This window comes from Chondrus crispus, genomic scaffold, assembly GCF_000350225.1.
Source record: "Chondrus crispus Stackhouse genomic scaffold, scaffold_234, whole genome shotgun sequence".
In the NCBI taxonomy this organism is placed as follows: Eukaryota; Rhodophyta; class Florideophyceae; order Gigartinales; family Gigartinaceae; genus Chondrus; species Chondrus crispus.
In genome coordinates this window covers 32315-47569 of record NW_005179110.1, presented here as the reverse complement: position 1 = coordinate 47569, position 15255 = coordinate 32315, and the positions used below count along the sequence as shown (strand labels likewise).

The window sequence follows — 15255 nt, the reverse complement described above, 5'->3', positions numbered from 1 at the left end:
TGTGCGGCACCGCTGTCGCAGGTACATCACAGCTGGATACAATCCACTCCAATTTAAAACAAGTAGGAAAAGGGTGTACTGCATCCCCAATCTCGACAGTATCTCGCCACAATATTGCCAGCTACTGGAAGAGTATTGATTGCATGGTGTTCAAACAATAAGACCGAGACTGCCGGGCACCCAGAGAATTGCTCTTGAGGGCATTGTTCCTGCTTGACAACGGCATGCACATTTTTAGTTGCTGGCAGACGCTGGTTGGATGTGGACCACGAGATTTTACTTTCCCCAAAAGCGGCGGGATTAGTCGGGCCGATGCCTGAGAGAGGCGTTCTAACAAGTTTTGCATCGTGTTTGCTTCCACCAATCATTTCAGCGCGACTGCCACCGCCGCATGTCCCACGAACGCCAACACTGTGAAGGTGAGGAACACTCTTCCCATCGCCCGCTATAGCAACCAGTCACTCACCACTGGATGATTCCACTATATATATCCCGCGCGCATGTTACACATCTCACGTACATCTGTTTCTTTCTCACCAGTTGTGTCTTTTGTTGCCTTGCACCAATACTTGTGTACATTGAACAGCTTCAGTCGATATCACTTTCCTTCGCTCAGCAACCACTTCAACGCTGCCCGCAATAATTCCTATTTTAAGTCGCATCCTTCTCACTCCCCGCTCGTATCTCGCCATTGCTTCCGCACTCTCTTCACATCTCAACCGCGTGCCATCGTCTCCGGATGTCTCTCCGGCCGAGATGTTACTGTGGCACCGGGGGCGCCCTATACTTGATACTTCGCTTGAAGTCACTGCGCGCAAAGATGATCTCACCCCTACAAAGGCGGAGCTGAGCGCCATTTATGCAGTTTCAGCCCTGTTCTTCCTCATCATGTGTCTCGGTTGCGGCGTCTACCGCAATCGGAAAAGAGACGTCCATGACCTCCGAGAAATTCGAAGGGCACAACTCGCCGCAGCCATGTTCAGCGAGACACCCCCGGAGGCGACACATCTTGAAATTGATATTCCACAGGTCTATTCCTTTCTTCCGAGCAAAGATATCGCGAAGGCTCCCTGTCCTGTTTGCTTGGAAGACTTTGGCCGAATCCCCGTTAGCCAAGGCACGTGCGAACATCCAATACACACAGAGTGTCTTATGCAATGGTTTGTAAGAGACCCAAACCTTTCTTGTCCTGTTTGCCGGACCAAGTACGAGACGGTATCATGTAAAAGAAGCACTTGCACTTCCGAAAGTGACCAAGAAATCTCGCGATGCTCGGATACACCAACTTCTGATTCTGATGAGCGTTCTGATGAGAGCATTCAGCAACAAGACGAGCAAGACCTGTCAGTATCTTTCCGACACGCAGAAACAGTGCCCCAATTGATCCTTCCCCGTGATGTCATTTTGCCGATGTCAGCAAGCTCTTAGCTGCCATGGTTTGTCGATTCCCTGGCGACGAACTTGAAGTCTAGGATGTATTCATTATTGTAGAAAGCGACGAGCCAGCGCCGTTCTATTTGTGTTTATATGTCTTGAGAAGACTTGTAGGGAGGCATGATGTGATCGATCTATGTGGCTGGATGCGGCCGACATGTCAAAGCCCAACTGTTTCTCATGATTTCGTAACTTTCAGATATGTAAAGTACAGGTCGTGTAGCGGTATAGGAAACACTTCAGTTCCAATTGCTATGTTCTCCGTTGGGTCGTCACATGACATTGCGTTAATTCAACCTAAAGCTGTAGTGGAACACATCATACGGGCCGGGATGCCTTCTCCTTTATTCCGCTGGTTCCTTCTCGGGACTCTAGTTCGGCCCAAACATCGTCTGGCTTGACACCGACATCCGCCCAAAGCACGTTCAGATGATACAGAAGATCTGCGCTCTCCTTGATCACGCCCTCTATGTTGTCAGAGGTGGCGTCAATGACTACCTCAACGGCCTCTTCGCCTACCTTCTGCGCAATCTTTTGCCGGCCCTTTGAGAACAGTTTAGCTGTCCAGGATGAAGACGGATCCGCTCCTTTCCGACTCAAGACCGTGTCGTACAGATTCTGGATGGGAGTGGAACTGCGATTGCCATTTTGAGTAACATTCTGAATTGCTTTTGTTCGATCTCCTACAAGTCCAAGAAGTCGCTCAGTAACCGCTTTTCCAGCCGATGCCTCGGCAATCACTTCCGCAGCGGCCGGCGCCGCCGTCTCATGATCACTCACTAATAGGGTCACGGCGTGAACAGAGACAGCCCGGTTTTCGCCGATGGCGTCTACCTTCTCGTGCGTCTTTGCCTTCACATTCACGTTTTCAATATCGACATGCAGCAAATCTGCAATATTTTGTCGAATGAGGGCCTTATGCGGAGATAGCTTCGGCCGTTCCAAAATGATGGTAACATCAATGTTACCAATCTTGAACCCCTTCTTCTGCATGCGCTCGTAGGCAGCCGTCATGAACACGTGGGACTCGCAGTCTTTGAAACGTGAGTCGGTGTCTGGAAAGAGTTGGCCGATATCTGGAAGTGAAAGAGCCCCCAGAACTGCGTCAACAACGCAGTGGTAAACAGCATCACCGTCCGAGTGTCCCGCACAGCCGCGATCGTGTTCTAAAGCAACGCCTCCTAGAATAAGCGGCAGACCTGGTTCCAGTCTGTGTAGATCAAAGCCATGCCCAATTCGCATGTCAGAGACTGCAACTACTTGCGGGCGTGACGTGGAACAGGCAACTCGTCGAATCTGCTGCGACGCTTTTGGCAGTCGATGTGTGGTGAAGTTGACAAACGCTGGACGCATCATTTTTCTAGCCCCCAGTCCTGTCGAAATCTTCTCCGCGTGTTCAGCTTTGTGAAAGTTACTTTCGCACGGGCGGTTGGTTGCAAGTGTTGTAGGTAGAGACTCGTAGTCAAAAGTGTTTCTATTGTCAGAGGGAATTAAGATGCAATGTGATGATATGTGCACCTCTGCCCTCAGATGCGGCCAATTTTTATGAAAAAACAATTGAGAATAAATGGCCAGGAGAGAAGTAGACCACGAAGCACTAAATTAGCTAGAGAGAGACATTCATGCGAACATTCAAGTTGTGGTCTGGTCTGCAGAAACAAATATATTCAGAACAATTTTGAAGCCTGCTGTACGGTATGGATCTCGTAGCCACGCTAACCTGAATGTTGCTAAGCTATGTGTATCATTCCATACAGCAAGAAAAATTCGAGGCCCGCAGAATCACGGCCGGTAGCCTTTGGGATTACTTCACAGTTTCTCGCTGCGTCCGCGTCGTCATCCATTCTATTTTGGTAGTCGGTCGTGTCAACAAACTCAGTTGTTTCGAGGAGGAGAAAATTGCCCAAGTTGCAAGAGAAGTCCTCGACCAGAATTGATACCCGTATCAACTCTGTGCAAACGGTGAGTAACCGAGCCACGAAATAACTGGTGAGTGCAATCCGTTAAATATCTGACCTTGCTCTTCTTGAGAAGCCAAACTTGTAAGCAGATCATTTGTTGACAGTTGCGAAGGAATCATCCTCGGACTTAATCCCTCACCCCGCACGGATGGGCGTAATAGGCATTGATCTTATAAAGGATGGATGGTTCATGGAAAAGGGTGCACTATGGCCTGGGCAAGCTATGAGTCTTGAAGTTGCGGAAATCTTGCACCATGGGAGGACTAAATTCCAGGACCTTCTCGTCTTTAGATCAAAGGCCTATGGCAATGTGCTCGTCCTCGATGGCGTGATACAGTGTACAGAGCGAGACGAATATGCCTACCAAGAGATGATTGCCCACCTTCCGCTTTTCTGCCATCCTAACCCAGAAAGGGTTCTTGTCATCGGTGGTGGGGATGGGGGCGTCCTCCGCGAAGTTCTGAAGCATTCATCCGTGAAGAAAGCTGTTCTGTGTGAAATTGATGAGGGGGTTATCGAGGCATCAAAAAAATATTTCCCGGCCATGTCTTGCTCATTTCAGGACGAACGAGTTGAGTTGAAGATTATGGATGGAGCTGTGTACATGAAAGACCACCAAGATGAGTATGATATCATTATCACCGATTCCTCAGATCCTATAGGGCCTGCCGAAGTTCTTTTTGAGAAGCCGTTCTATGAAAGCATGTACAGAAGCCTGCGAGACGGCGGAATCGTGGCGACGCAAGGCGAATGCATGTGGCTCCATTTGAATTTAATCACACCCCTCATGGCGTCTTGTAGGGAAATATATTCGACCGTAGAATATGCTTTTACGAGTATACCCACGTACCCATCAGGGCAAATAGGGGTTTTGATGTGTGCGAAGCAGGGATGCAACCTGAAAGAGCCATGCAGAAGTCCTAGCGACGAGATGCAGGAGAGTTTTCAATACTACAACAGTGAGATCCATACTTCATCTTTCGTGCTGCCGGAATTTGCGAAACGCGCACTTCGTGTTTGAGTAGAGAGGGCACTATCCGAACAGTTCTGTCCAGTTCAATCTTCAAAAGCTAGCTTGCATGCACCATCGCTCGCATTCCGGACTCTCTAAGAGTGCCTGAATAGGCATGAAGAGGGAATTGGTGACGTGAAAGATCGATTATTACTGGTGATGACACAGAGCAGTCAAGTAGCGCCATTTTGATGGATAATATTGAATTAAGCTAATTTTCGAGCAACATTTCCTGATTGTAAATCCGCACTCTGAGCACAGCAGCGAACGGTTAACTGAACACAATCTGAAAGCCCTCGCCTTGATTGCTCTAAGCCCGCTCCTCTCACTGTGGAGTCTGCTCCTGCTTCCATCTTAAGTTCGACAGTAGTCGTAACGTATTCCTATTCTTCAACGATACAAGCGTTTGCATGTCTCTATCCATCCTTAGCATCAGCGTATCTTATCGCGCTTGATTGCTCTTCCGCTGGACGTGATGGCTGACCACATACCCGACGACGAGCTGGATGGCATCCTCGACGGAGCCTTGGAAGCCTTCCAAAGCGCACCCCAGAAAACTGCACTTGCTGTCACCGAAGGCAAAGGCGAGAAATCACCTGCAGAGCTAGAAACTTCAGGGGAAGAGCCTTCTCAAGCGGCTGATGAAGTAGGGATAAGCCCCGAACTGCATGATGAGGCAACAAAAGCTTTCGACGATGCCGTGAAAGCGCTGGGAGACCTCGGCCTCAAGCCGCCAGAGGGGGGCGAAGGGGAGGATGTGAACGAAGCAGACATGAAGCTTGTGGAAGAGTTTATGACAAGTCTGGGCTCCTTGGGTGGGTTGGGAGCGCCCGGCGGTAAGGAAGGTGTGCCTGGAGGCGATGGAAAGGACGCTGCCAATGGGCTAGGTGGGGATGGAGGAGGACAGAATATGGAGAAGTTGGTAGAATCTATTGTAGGGCACTTGCTCTCGGAGGACGTGCTCAAGGCACCGATGCTGCAAATGCGGGAGGCGTACGCGGAGTGGTTGCCAAAGCACGCCGAAGGGCTTTCAGCAGAAGAACTAGGTCGATACACGACGCAGCAGGAATTAGTGGGACAAATTTGTGAAAACTATGAGAGTGGGGCGGAGTCCGGGGTGATCATGGAGTTGCTTTCGAAGATGCAGGAGACAGGAAGTCCCCCTGCGGAAGTAATGAAGGGGCTGTCGACGGACGCAGACAATGGGGAAGTGCCGGGACTGCCTGGAATGCCGGGAATGGCGGCTCCGGAATTGGGCAAAATGGCCGAGTCTTGTGCTATGCAATAGTTATGACAGTAAGTTAACAGGGCGCGGCACGTTGTTGGAGATTACACATAAGGAGGACCGTCCTGGTAGTAGTCATCAATGGCAGTATAGGTATAGTCCTCGTACTGTGCGCTGATGGCGCGCTCATACACCCATGGTATCAAGCGGCCGTCCCCTTGGCACTGTGGAAAAGAAAAAGCACAGTCCATATCGAAAACGTGAAAAACGACATGTTAGCGTATGAAGAAGCGTTTCCCAATGAAGTTGTATATATGTGACTGCATGAAACTCACGTGGTTGCACTCTAGAAAACCTCGCTCGTTGCACACGGCGCAGCCTGTTTGGGCACTGAGAGCGTCTCCGCACGGGACAGCGCCGACGGTATAGCACGTGGCGCAGGGTAGTTTGCCATTGCCCCTGCAATAGGGGCATTGCTTTCGCTCCTTGACTTGCTGGCGACGGACCTCGAGGGTGATGATGGTGCCCATGACGCCGACAGTACCGCCAGCTATGGCGGCAGTAATTTCGTTGATGGTCGGACCGATGACGACGCCTTTCAAACCGTTGAGAAAGGCGTAGCCAGTGCCTACGTTGGCGGGGTCCAGCACCATGTGGGGGACATTTGGGCAGATACGTGAGGGACAACGAATCTTGGTAGGAAGCGGACGCAGTGGAGCTGCAAATGCTGGGTGGGACGCCATGTTGCGACACGAAATGGAGTGCGAAAATGGAGTGCTAGCTCTGGGTAAAGGCAGAGGGGTCGCGCAGGGGACAGGGGACGACTGAAGGCGGATGTGTCGGCAACAAGTGGGGGGAAGGTGTGGTGGCGGACTGTGGACAAGCAGTGCGCAAGGCGGTGCGAGAGGCGGCTGCAAGGACGTTGGGGAGAGCAGAGTGGTGACGTCATACGGTCTGAGATGTAGTTTTCATTTGTGAAGGACGGCGAGCTCTGTGAGCCACGAGGTGGCGGATGCGGAGATCAAAGGGCTCAGGGCCGGCGTCCGTCCGCATCGCAGGGGCTTTACCCACAGAAATGTCAACAAGTGTACCCTCCGAGAGCCCGAAATACTCGAAGTATAGTAACAGTAAATGAAGAAGGGCCAAGTGGAACACTCCAAGCTGCCAACTGGGTGAACCGTCACTTGGAGCCGAACTCTGCTGTGTTAACTCACGTCTCTCTCATTCCCAATCCGTTTCAACCCTTCTTCTACTTCGCTCAGGCCCTTATTACACTTTTCTCCCTTTTAACGGACGTCATTCAACCCTGACACTCACCCTTTCCATAGGTTATCCAAGTAAATTAGTAGCCCTCTCCCCTCACCTTCACCCTATCCAGTTTCTTCTGACCACTCCCTCACCGCTCCCTCACCCTGACCACTCCCTCACCATGGTTTCCGCGGCATTCGTCCTTCCGTCCGCCGTCTCCTCCCCCTGGCTCAAGCCTACTGTTCACCGCCACACCAATGGCCTCCGCTCAATACCCGCCGCCTCCCCGTCCGTCCCGCGCACAGCCCGCATGTCCGTCCAGGAGGTCCCCAAGGAGAGCTTGAAGGCTGTCATACCGGACGAAACCGAACGTCGTCTCAACATCGGCATCATCGGAGCTGGTCGCATTGGCCAGGTCCACGCCGACAACATCACCTTCCGTCTCCGCAACGCCAACCTTGTCGGCGTCTCCTCGGGCTCCCGCAAGCTGGCCGAGCGCTGCTCATTGGCTCATGGCTGTGAACCGTACTACGATTATCATACGCTCATCGAAAACCCCGCCGTGGACGCCGTCTGCATCTGTTCTGCTTCGAATCAGCACACCGACCAGATCATTGCTGCAGCACGTGCCGGTAAGCATATCTTCTGCGAGAAGCCTATTGATACCAATCTCGAAGTCATCGACAAGGCTCTCGTTGAGGTCAGAAAGGCAGGTGTCAAGCTTCAAGTTGGCTTCAACCGCAGGTTTGATCAGAACTATCGCAGGGTTCGCGATGCCATCATTGCGGGTGAAATTGGCTCCCCTCAGATCTTGCACATCATCAGCCGTGACCCTGCACCCCCTCCGCTTGAGTATGTCAAGAACTCTGGTGGCATCTGGATGGACTGTGCTATCCATGATATGGACATGTCGCGCTTCCTTATCGGCTCTGAGGTCGAGGAGGTCTACGTCTTGGGTGCTGTCAACCTCGATCCCGCCATTAAGCAGTACGGTGATGTCGACACCAGCATCGTCACCCTCCGTTTTTCAAACGGTGTCATCGGCTCGATCGACAACTCTCGCCAGGCCGTGTACGGCTATGATCAGCGTTGCGAGGTGCTTGGGTCAGGTGGTTCCATCCACATCAACAACAATTACCAAAACTCAGCTGTCATCTCCAATTCATCTGCTGTGAAGCGCGATCTGCCTTTGAATTTCTTCATGGATCGATACACTGATTCTTTTATCGTCGAGCTCAATGAGTTCTGTGACTCTGTGTTGAACGACAAGCCCGTTCCATGTACAGGTCTTGACGGACGTGCGCCTGTGGTCATCGCGCTCGCCGCCAAGAAGTCATACCAGGAGAGTCGACCGGTGCGGCTAACTGAGGTCGACCTTCCATTGCCGGAATCTTTGGTCGGCTGGGATGGACAGTAATATCTCTGCTACTTCGCATGTGTGTGATAAGGCCATGGCAGGTGAGTTTGCATCGGATTGCTTTCTTGGTCATCGTGGAGAGGCGTGTCGTGGGGTCGTTGCGATGATAGTTTGTTTCTTGTATCCATGTTGATATGTAATAGTCTGTAATGTCCGCAGTCACCGTCGGAAGAGCCCGTAGGGTGCTTCCTTGAAGGTGATATGCTGGCAAGTCAATTTCTGATAATGTATCTATGCCTTGTAGTGAGCTTCATAGCACGATATATACTGCAGTGCGGCTAAAATGTGTTTCACGATGAGATCATGTGGTGAAAGAGGCAGAGTTGTTCTCTTCAGCCTGGCTCCTTCGCTGCAAGCATATGAAGTTCGGTTCAAATCAACTCCTTCTTTGTTAGAGGCGCAAGGTGGCGTGCGTGAGATGGATGGAGGGTTGAGTGTATGCGGTATGTTCACAACTAACTCAGCATATACGCTTCTCGAGACACAATTGCCAGGGCCGGGCATGCGCTCGACGATGTGGAACGGGACGATATTGGCTGTTAAATCGCGCCTCAGGATGCGCTGCTGTTAGCTAGCTGAAGCAAGACTAAACAAGGTAGATTGCGGCGTATCACTCAAGAAAGAGGTCTCTGCACACTGGATGCAGACAGGCCGGCTTCATCAAGAGGCGCAACTGAACAAAAAAAAAACGAAAAGAATGGAAAAGGCTCACCTTTCAGCAGCTCAAAAGGACTGGGCAATTTTTTACTGCCACTTTCTGATTTAATGGGGTTAATCCAACGAGATCTGCGCGCTCTCTGGATGGTTACGAGCACGAGCAGATCAACAGAGTTTCCTACCCATCATCCGAGACAGGCAATGTCTGCATTCGTTGCGCCATTCCTTGCCAGTAAGCTGCGTGCTGGACGAGATCTGGCAATAATTCGAACCAAAATGTCAGCTGAAGCGGCAGCGAGACCGAAAGTGACTTTGTATACCATGCCAATATCATGTTACGGCGCGAGGGTGCGCTATCTCATACGCCGTAAGAAGCTCACCGAAGACCAGGTCCAAATTAGCCTACCAAAAGACCTGGGCGGTATCAAAAGCGAAGACTATCTCAAGATGAACCCGCTTGGCAAAATGCCCGCTGCTTACATTGAAGAGCCGAAGGGGCCGTTATTCCTTTACGAAAGCTCCGTGATTTGCGAGTATCTCGCTGAGGTCTTCAGCGACCAAGATCCTTGTTTTATTCCAAAGACACCGGAAGCACGAGCAAAAGCGAGACTAATAGCAAATTTGCTCGATGTATACGTGGGACCGCATCACATGTACATGTACAAAAAAACGGATGCAGACAGAGCCGAGGGAGTCAAGAAAATGGACCAGGGGTTCGACGCCATTGAACATACGTTGAGCCTTGACGGACCGTATGCAGTGGGTGATCAACTCTCAATTGCTGACTGTTGTTTGTGGGGCAATTGGCCATTTTATGACTTCATGTTACCCACGTTTTTTGCAAGGCATCCAACAGACGGGAGACCTAAGTTAGCTGCCTGGTACAAGCACATGCAAACCGAGTCTTCAGCCGCAAGAGAGGTTTACGCAGATGTCTTCAATGCACTATATTCATGGTGGGACAGGGGCCGCTGGAACGATCTAGGAATGACTGCAGTAACACCACGGCCCGAAATATCATTTTAATCAACACATATCGAAACTTCTCCCCGGCATATTCGCGGCATGAACTCACTCGGTGTTCTGCATTGTGCCATTAACACACTTCCCGAAGGGAACGCGTATAGCCCAGCAGGTAGTCACGACGCCCCATTGCGCCAATGTTGTAACTTTCGACGTAGGTGGTGTACGTACCAACAGGACCAGAAGCTCGAATGTCGAAAATCGAGACCCCACCAGCATCGGAAACTAGCCTATCCATGCCTGAAGCTCCCATCCCAATGCTCGCCGCGAAGAATGCTCGTGTTGTAATCGCGTCATCCACACACACAATAATAACTTCCCCCTCATGCTGTAGGCGCCATTCGTCCAGACAGCTCAGTGCGAATTCGAAAATGCTCTCTTTCGTTTTTGGAACTGCTAGTTCGGAGTATTTTCCTTCCGAAAAATCCCTGTGTACATCCCTGAGGTAATCAGCATGAGAACTACCAACTACATAGAAATGGGCCACCTCCCATTCTCCCACTTCAGCCGTCAAACTCTCGGAACGTCCTAGTTTGTGATGCAAAACAACGCGTACACATCCCTGTCTCGCCTTCGTTAGACGATGTCCTCGTTCAGTCAATTTCGGATTTCCTCCATTGCAGAGGCGCAACTTTTGAGGCCTTCCATCTTCAAACATGATCACGTTGAAGCAACAATTTCCTTGCCGCCATGCCGACAAGACCGTCGGCAACCCCAAGGCGGTACAGATAAGGGCTTTGTTCACCTGATTATGCCCTACGAGTAAATGGCACTTGCCGTTTGACCTCCCCACAGTTTCCCACACGTCCTCCGCTCTTCGCACGACATCCCGAAGTGGACTGAAGCCATTGTATGAAAAACGGGGTGGATTCTTGGCGTACTGCTCGTAGCTCTTGGAGAAGATTGACTTGCCAATTTCCACTCTGGATAAACCCTGCCAAGGTACTTGAATCTCCTTGAGAGATTCAAGGAGCTCTGGTTTTCTCATACAGAGCAAGTGGTTTTCCGAAGATTGCACTGCATGTCGGAGTGTATCTTTCGCGCGGGTCAGCGGCGAGCAGAAAATGGCGTCGACAGCGACATTTCGCAGGAGCCTTCCTGCATCCCTAGCTTGTAGAATGCCGGTGGTGTTCAATCGAGACTTGTCCAGGCCACCTTGTACACGACCGATGTAGTTCCAATTGGTCATTCCATGCCGCATAAGAATGACGGAAGTCTGTCCGTGGCTGTGTGCTGGGGGGCGGGGACGGCGAGCCGGTTCGGAAGACTCTTTTGCAGATGAACCGCCGGCATCACAGCGCGGCTGCAGAAAGACGGATGGAGGGTGAAAACAGGTGCTGCGCATCTTGACGCGCTTCCGACCGTTTCTAAAATTGAATGTCATCACGTCGGAATGGGGGGGGAGCGTGTGTTTTAGTGGTGCGGTGCTACAACCGAGTAAAGCTAAGAGGCCATGACATTTAGGAGCACGCAGGGTTCAGCGGATAGGAGATTCATGTCGCAGATTACTGTTCAGCGACGTAGACTCTTGAATGGCTCAGCGATATGAATAGAGTCGAGCCCATTTCGCTTGGAAAAATCAATCTCAAAAAAGGACGATTACTGTACAGCCTTTGAATGTTCACATCGTTGACACCTGTGATCATGATCCCATTGCGGTTTGCTCCGATATCCACCCCCATTGTTCTACCATAAATTGGGCATGGGGAAATGGGCGTCCTGCAACTATGTACCCATATTCAAGAACACACTGATGGGACGAGCTTGAGCCAAAGCGGAGTTTCGTGCAAGCAACATGGGGCTTTTGTTTCGCTACCGCAGCACAACAATCTGCTTAGGGCTACGCGGCTCTGATCAAACTGCATCTTGAAGAGACCACCAGTCAGCGTTTACATTTCAAATTCCTCGCTGAAAGGCTTACCGAATGCGCCAGAGAAAATATCACCCGTGACGCGTTTCTGCGATCGAATCTCCGACATGAAACCGGACGGTCTCCTCGACCTTAGGAGACATCTCCCAAGAACAACTCCGTTAAATCCAGCATCAAGGTAATTCCAACAAGTGCGCGCATCCTCAATCCCCCCGCCCCCAAGCTTGAGCACCCATGGCGGTACGTCTTGCACTAGCTTTTCCGCCGTCCCTGGCACCAGCTGATTCCGTGTTCGATCGAAATTTGTTAAAAACACAATCGTCGCCCCACATTCCATCGCCAGGTCAAGCTCGAGTTCTGTGTGGCATTCAACGATGGTCTCCATCCCCATTGCCGTTGCCGCATTGAGCAATTCAAGCAGATCTGGGAGTACAGCGCCCGCCACTATAGTTACGGCACATGCACCACACTCTCCGGCTTCGGCTATCTGCACCGGGTCGATGATGAGATCGTGGCGCGCTATCGGCATTCCAAAATCAGTCGTCGATCCCTTAAGCTCCTTTGCGATGCCCGGCAGCTCGGTAAGCGCAATGCCATAGCGCATGGCATCCGTGTACACGAGCGCTGCGTCCGCGCCGTTGCACTCGAGCGCTCTTGTGTCCAGAGGAAGATCTTCTAGCTCTGCGACAGCCTCTGGTTTTTCTCCAACTGGCATTGGTTGCATCCTCTTCACGGCAGCGACGATGGAAAGTGTGCCATCCCTTCTTCTGAGCGCTTGGGAGAAGCGGTGATCCGTTTTCGGGGCGTAAAACGCTCGGCGAGTGTTAATGGGATGGTCCGGTCGTTCAGTTAGTGTCTCTTCCATGAGTTCCACCTGGAGCTTTTGGATTTCAACAGCCTCTTGAAGAAGGCCTTGTGGCTTCCAGACCATGGACGGAGGAGAGTACCGTCTGCGCTTTACTTGCAGATTTCTTGACCTGACGTGGTGCCTATGTGGAGTGAAGGCGGTTGCCTTTGTAAAGTTTGTCTTTCGCAGCCCTGTGACTCCACAGTGGAGAAAGGCAGTTTCCATGACGGAGAGCGTAACCGAGTGTGTCGCTATTTTCTCGCCTTCGAGTCAGCAGAGTTTCGACTTTTGTACGGGGATGACGTCGAACGTAGCCAGTGTGCGGAAGTTGCGCCCCATTCCGCCTCTTGCGGATTTGTTATGCTCAGGTGGTTGATATGACGTCTATGGTACAGTACAATACAGTAGTACGTGTACAGTACCCAGGGTACAGTGCTGTACACTGCAAAGTTTTTTCTCATGGTTTTTGAGAAATGCTGTACATGATTGGCACGAGGCAAAAACGCATGTACTGTACCCAAGGGTACTGGACAAGCTCCAGAAGCTCATCTCGGTCGTCGTTGCAACAACGGACACTCATGGCCATCTTCAAAGACCAGTGCTTCGTCAAAACAAGCCGATACCTCCGTTTCAAGCATGGTCGAGGGGGTAGACAAACTGCTGACATGAGAAGTAGAACAAGATCACTGGAACGACCATATTGTGTGGCTGTGTATCTGGTAGCAACGGTCAGGAAACAACTCGAGGCATGACAAGCAAATATCAAAAAGAAGATCGTGGCACACTGATGGCACAGAGGTTGTGCAACGAAGTGAAAGTGGTATCAATACCGGTGTGGAGTGTGTTTGATCTAATTTACATGAGCAAATTTCAAGGAAGGGAGCCATTAAGTGGGTTCTATACAATGGGATGGGAGGTGGTTATCTAACTATCTCCACTTTGAAGCTGCCAACAAACTCATTGGCATCAACGACTTCCTCGAAGAAGTAGCCATTTTCTTGGAGCCAGGTTTTAACAGCCGGTCTGAGCCTGGCGCGCCCCGTTCCCTTTGTGTGGTGTCCAGTTCCGGTGACGATTCGGAGTATTCCCGGAGGTGCTTTCTCCAGGGCAAGCGGCAGTCGCTCAAGGGCCTCAGAAACGTGTAAGCCGTGCAAATCGACAACGTCTAGGACATGACGTGGGTTCCTCGCTTTAAAGATTGCCTGCGCGGCTTGCCTGTGGAGCTCTTTCATTCTCTCGTTGGCCTCGCGGCCCAGGGCGCCCAAGCGCTTTGCGGTTGCGCCGTCATTCTTTTTAAAAGCTGCTGCGGCCCTGTCAAAGTATTTGTTCCTGAGACGAGCTTCCTCCGCGGCCTTAGCACGAATGGATTGGTACATATGGCCGACACTTTGGCCCGTGGAAACCCAGAGGGCGCCAATGTCGTCGGAAACGTGGATTTCCTCATCGTAGACATCGTCGTACTCGTGGTCTGCGTTCTGGAAGTATTCGTTCAGCTCTGCTTGCCAGCGACGAGTGGCCTCGGCTTCGAGCTTCTTGCGCTCTTGTTCGCGCTGCATGGCGTTCCAGCCAAGAGCCTTTGGATAAATGGCTTGGACGACCTTAACAGGCTGCTGGTGATTGTGACTGGGTTTGTCTTGGTCTGTAGACCAGCGGCCGTTGGCAGTGGCAGAGTTTCGAGAGTTGGTCTCGTGCTTTGCCAGGGCCGGGAATTCCTCGTCAAAATGCTGTACGGCAGAGACGTAGGTAGTTTCATCGAGGTGAGACGGACGGCCCGAATGCTGCGGCGACGCTGGAAAGTAGGGGTCCTGATCCGGGGAGTGTAAGTAGGAATTTTGGTTGTTGTGGTACTGGTGAATGTGGGGCATGACGTGGGGTTGAGGATGAGCAGGATGGAAAAAGCTTGATTGCGGGGAGGGTATGGTCTCGTACAGAGGCGGGGACCGCGGGATAGACGGCTCGAAGTGAGCGGGGGACAAAGCCGGAAGCTGGGGGAATGCGGTTGGAGAGGCAGCGCGGTGATAGCGAGGGGGTGAGTGGAGCGGTGGGGATGGCGGGGGCGGGGCCTTGACGAAGGAAGGTATAAACTCGGGAGCAGACACGTCGAGTCCGCTTGCCGCAAGAGTGCGTCGGGATATATCGCGGTCGGTGAGACTGGAGGACGACGAAGGCGATAGGCGAGCAGAAAAGAGGTCTGCAGGCGGATGGGGTGAGTGGCCCGTGGGCGAGTCGTTGTATGAGGCGGAAAGAGTGGATGGAGCTTGCCAAGAAGAAGCCGGCGAGCGGTCCGGACTCCATCGGGAGCCCATGCCGAGACGGGACATAGCGGCGTCAAGATCGGGGTTGTGCGACGGGTAGTGATGCGGGTGCATTGGGCGGAAAGCGCATGAGAGAGATTTTTGTTTTCCGGATTGTGAGCTTGTGTGGGGGAAGGTGTTGAAGGATGTAGAAAGAGGACCAACCCGAGGGAAGGGGCGGAGGAGCCGGAGTATGTGTTGGCTGGTGGGGTGTCTGGGTGGAGGATGGGGTGCGGGGAGGGTGGTGTGTCCTTCCCAGTCTTGTTA

General features: G+C 51.8%; 10 protein-coding genes; 4 read left to right on the top strand and 6 right to left on the bottom strand.

The window, feature by feature from the left end:
- Positions 1 to 1752: 1752 nt before the first annotated feature.
- On the bottom strand, positions 1753 to 3058 carry CHC_T00009483001 (2C-methyl-D-erythritol 2,4-cyclodiphosphate synthase). The gene is made up of 3 exons (XM_005715834.1): positions 3053 to 3058; positions 2070 to 2889; positions 1753 to 1994 (listed from the first exon to the last, which is right to left on the bottom strand). Exons 1-3 carry the CDS (start codon positions 3056 to 3058, stop codon positions 1753 to 1755), a joined length of 1068 nt encoding a protein of 355 aa, XP_005715891.1.
- Positions 3059 to 3158: 100 nt separating this feature from the next.
- CHC_T00004493001 (hypothetical protein) lies at positions 3159 to 3371 on the top strand. The gene has a single exon (XM_005715833.1). The coding sequence runs from the start codon at positions 3159 to 3161 to the stop codon at positions 3369 to 3371; it is 213 nt and encodes a 70-aa protein (XP_005715890.1).
- Positions 3372 to 3543: 172 nt separating this feature from the next.
- CHC_T00009140001 (putrescine aminopropyltransferase (spermidine synthase)) lies at positions 3544 to 4416 on the top strand. Its single transcript, XM_005715832.1, has one exon. The coding sequence runs from the start codon at positions 3544 to 3546 to the stop codon at positions 4414 to 4416; it is 873 nt and encodes a 290-aa protein (XP_005715889.1).
- Positions 4417 to 4465: 49 nt separating this feature from the next.
- CHC_T00004492001 (hypothetical protein) lies at positions 4466 to 4594 on the bottom strand. Its single transcript, XM_005715831.1, has one exon. The coding sequence runs from the start codon at positions 4592 to 4594 to the stop codon at positions 4466 to 4468; it is 129 nt and encodes a 42-aa protein (XP_005715888.1).
- A 176-nt stretch (positions 4595 to 4770) lies between these two features.
- On the bottom strand, positions 4771 to 6958 carry CHC_T00004491001 (hypothetical protein). XM_005715830.1 is given in 4 exon segments: positions 4771 to 5736; positions 5737 to 5856; positions 5968 to 6543; positions 6938 to 6958. The coding sequence occupies 3 exon segments, from the start codon at positions 6956 to 6958 to the stop codon at positions 5737 to 5739; spliced, it is 717 nt and encodes a 238-aa protein (XP_005715887.1). The 3' UTR covers positions 4771 to 5736.
- A 103-nt stretch (positions 6959 to 7061) lies between these two features.
- On the top strand, positions 7062 to 8598 carry CHC_T00009290001 (myo-inositol dehydrogenase). XM_005715829.1 is given in 3 exon segments: positions 7062 to 7190; positions 7191 to 8297; positions 8298 to 8598. The coding sequence occupies 1 exon segment, from the start codon at positions 7191 to 7193 to the stop codon at positions 8295 to 8297; it is 1107 nt and encodes a 368-aa protein (XP_005715886.1). The 5' UTR covers positions 7062 to 7190; the 3' UTR covers positions 8298 to 8598.
- A 464-nt stretch (positions 8599 to 9062) lies between these two features.
- CHC_T00008791001 (Glutathione S-transferase) lies at positions 9063 to 9980 on the top strand. Its single transcript, XM_005715828.1, has one exon. It carries the CDS (start codon positions 9063 to 9065, stop codon positions 9978 to 9980), a length of 918 nt encoding a protein of 305 aa, XP_005715885.1.
- Positions 9981 to 10050: 70 nt separating this feature from the next.
- CHC_T00004490001 (hypothetical protein) lies at positions 10051 to 11361 on the bottom strand. The gene has a single exon (XM_005715827.1). The coding sequence runs from the start codon at positions 11359 to 11361 to the stop codon at positions 10051 to 10053; it is 1311 nt and encodes a 436-aa protein (XP_005715884.1).
- A 10-nt stretch (positions 11362 to 11371) lies between these two features.
- CHC_T00004489001 (hypothetical protein) lies at positions 11372 to 12919 on the bottom strand. XM_005715826.1 is given in 2 exon segments: positions 11372 to 11866; positions 11867 to 12919. 1 exon segment carries the CDS (start codon positions 12917 to 12919, stop codon positions 11867 to 11869), a length of 1053 nt encoding a protein of 350 aa, XP_005715883.1. The 3' UTR covers positions 11372 to 11866.
- Positions 12920 to 13512: 593 nt separating this feature from the next.
- Positions 13513 to 15255, bottom strand: part of CHC_T00004488001 (hypothetical protein) — a 1967-nt gene continuing 224 nt past the window's right edge. The window contains 2 exon segments of the mRNA XM_005715825.1: positions 13513 to 14183; positions 14184 to 15255. The exon segment at positions 14184 to 15255 is cut by the window's right edge and continues 224 nt beyond it. Of these exon segments, the coding sequence (XP_005715882.1) occupies positions 14184 to 15255 (1072 nt within the window). The 3' untranslated portion in view covers positions 13513 to 14183.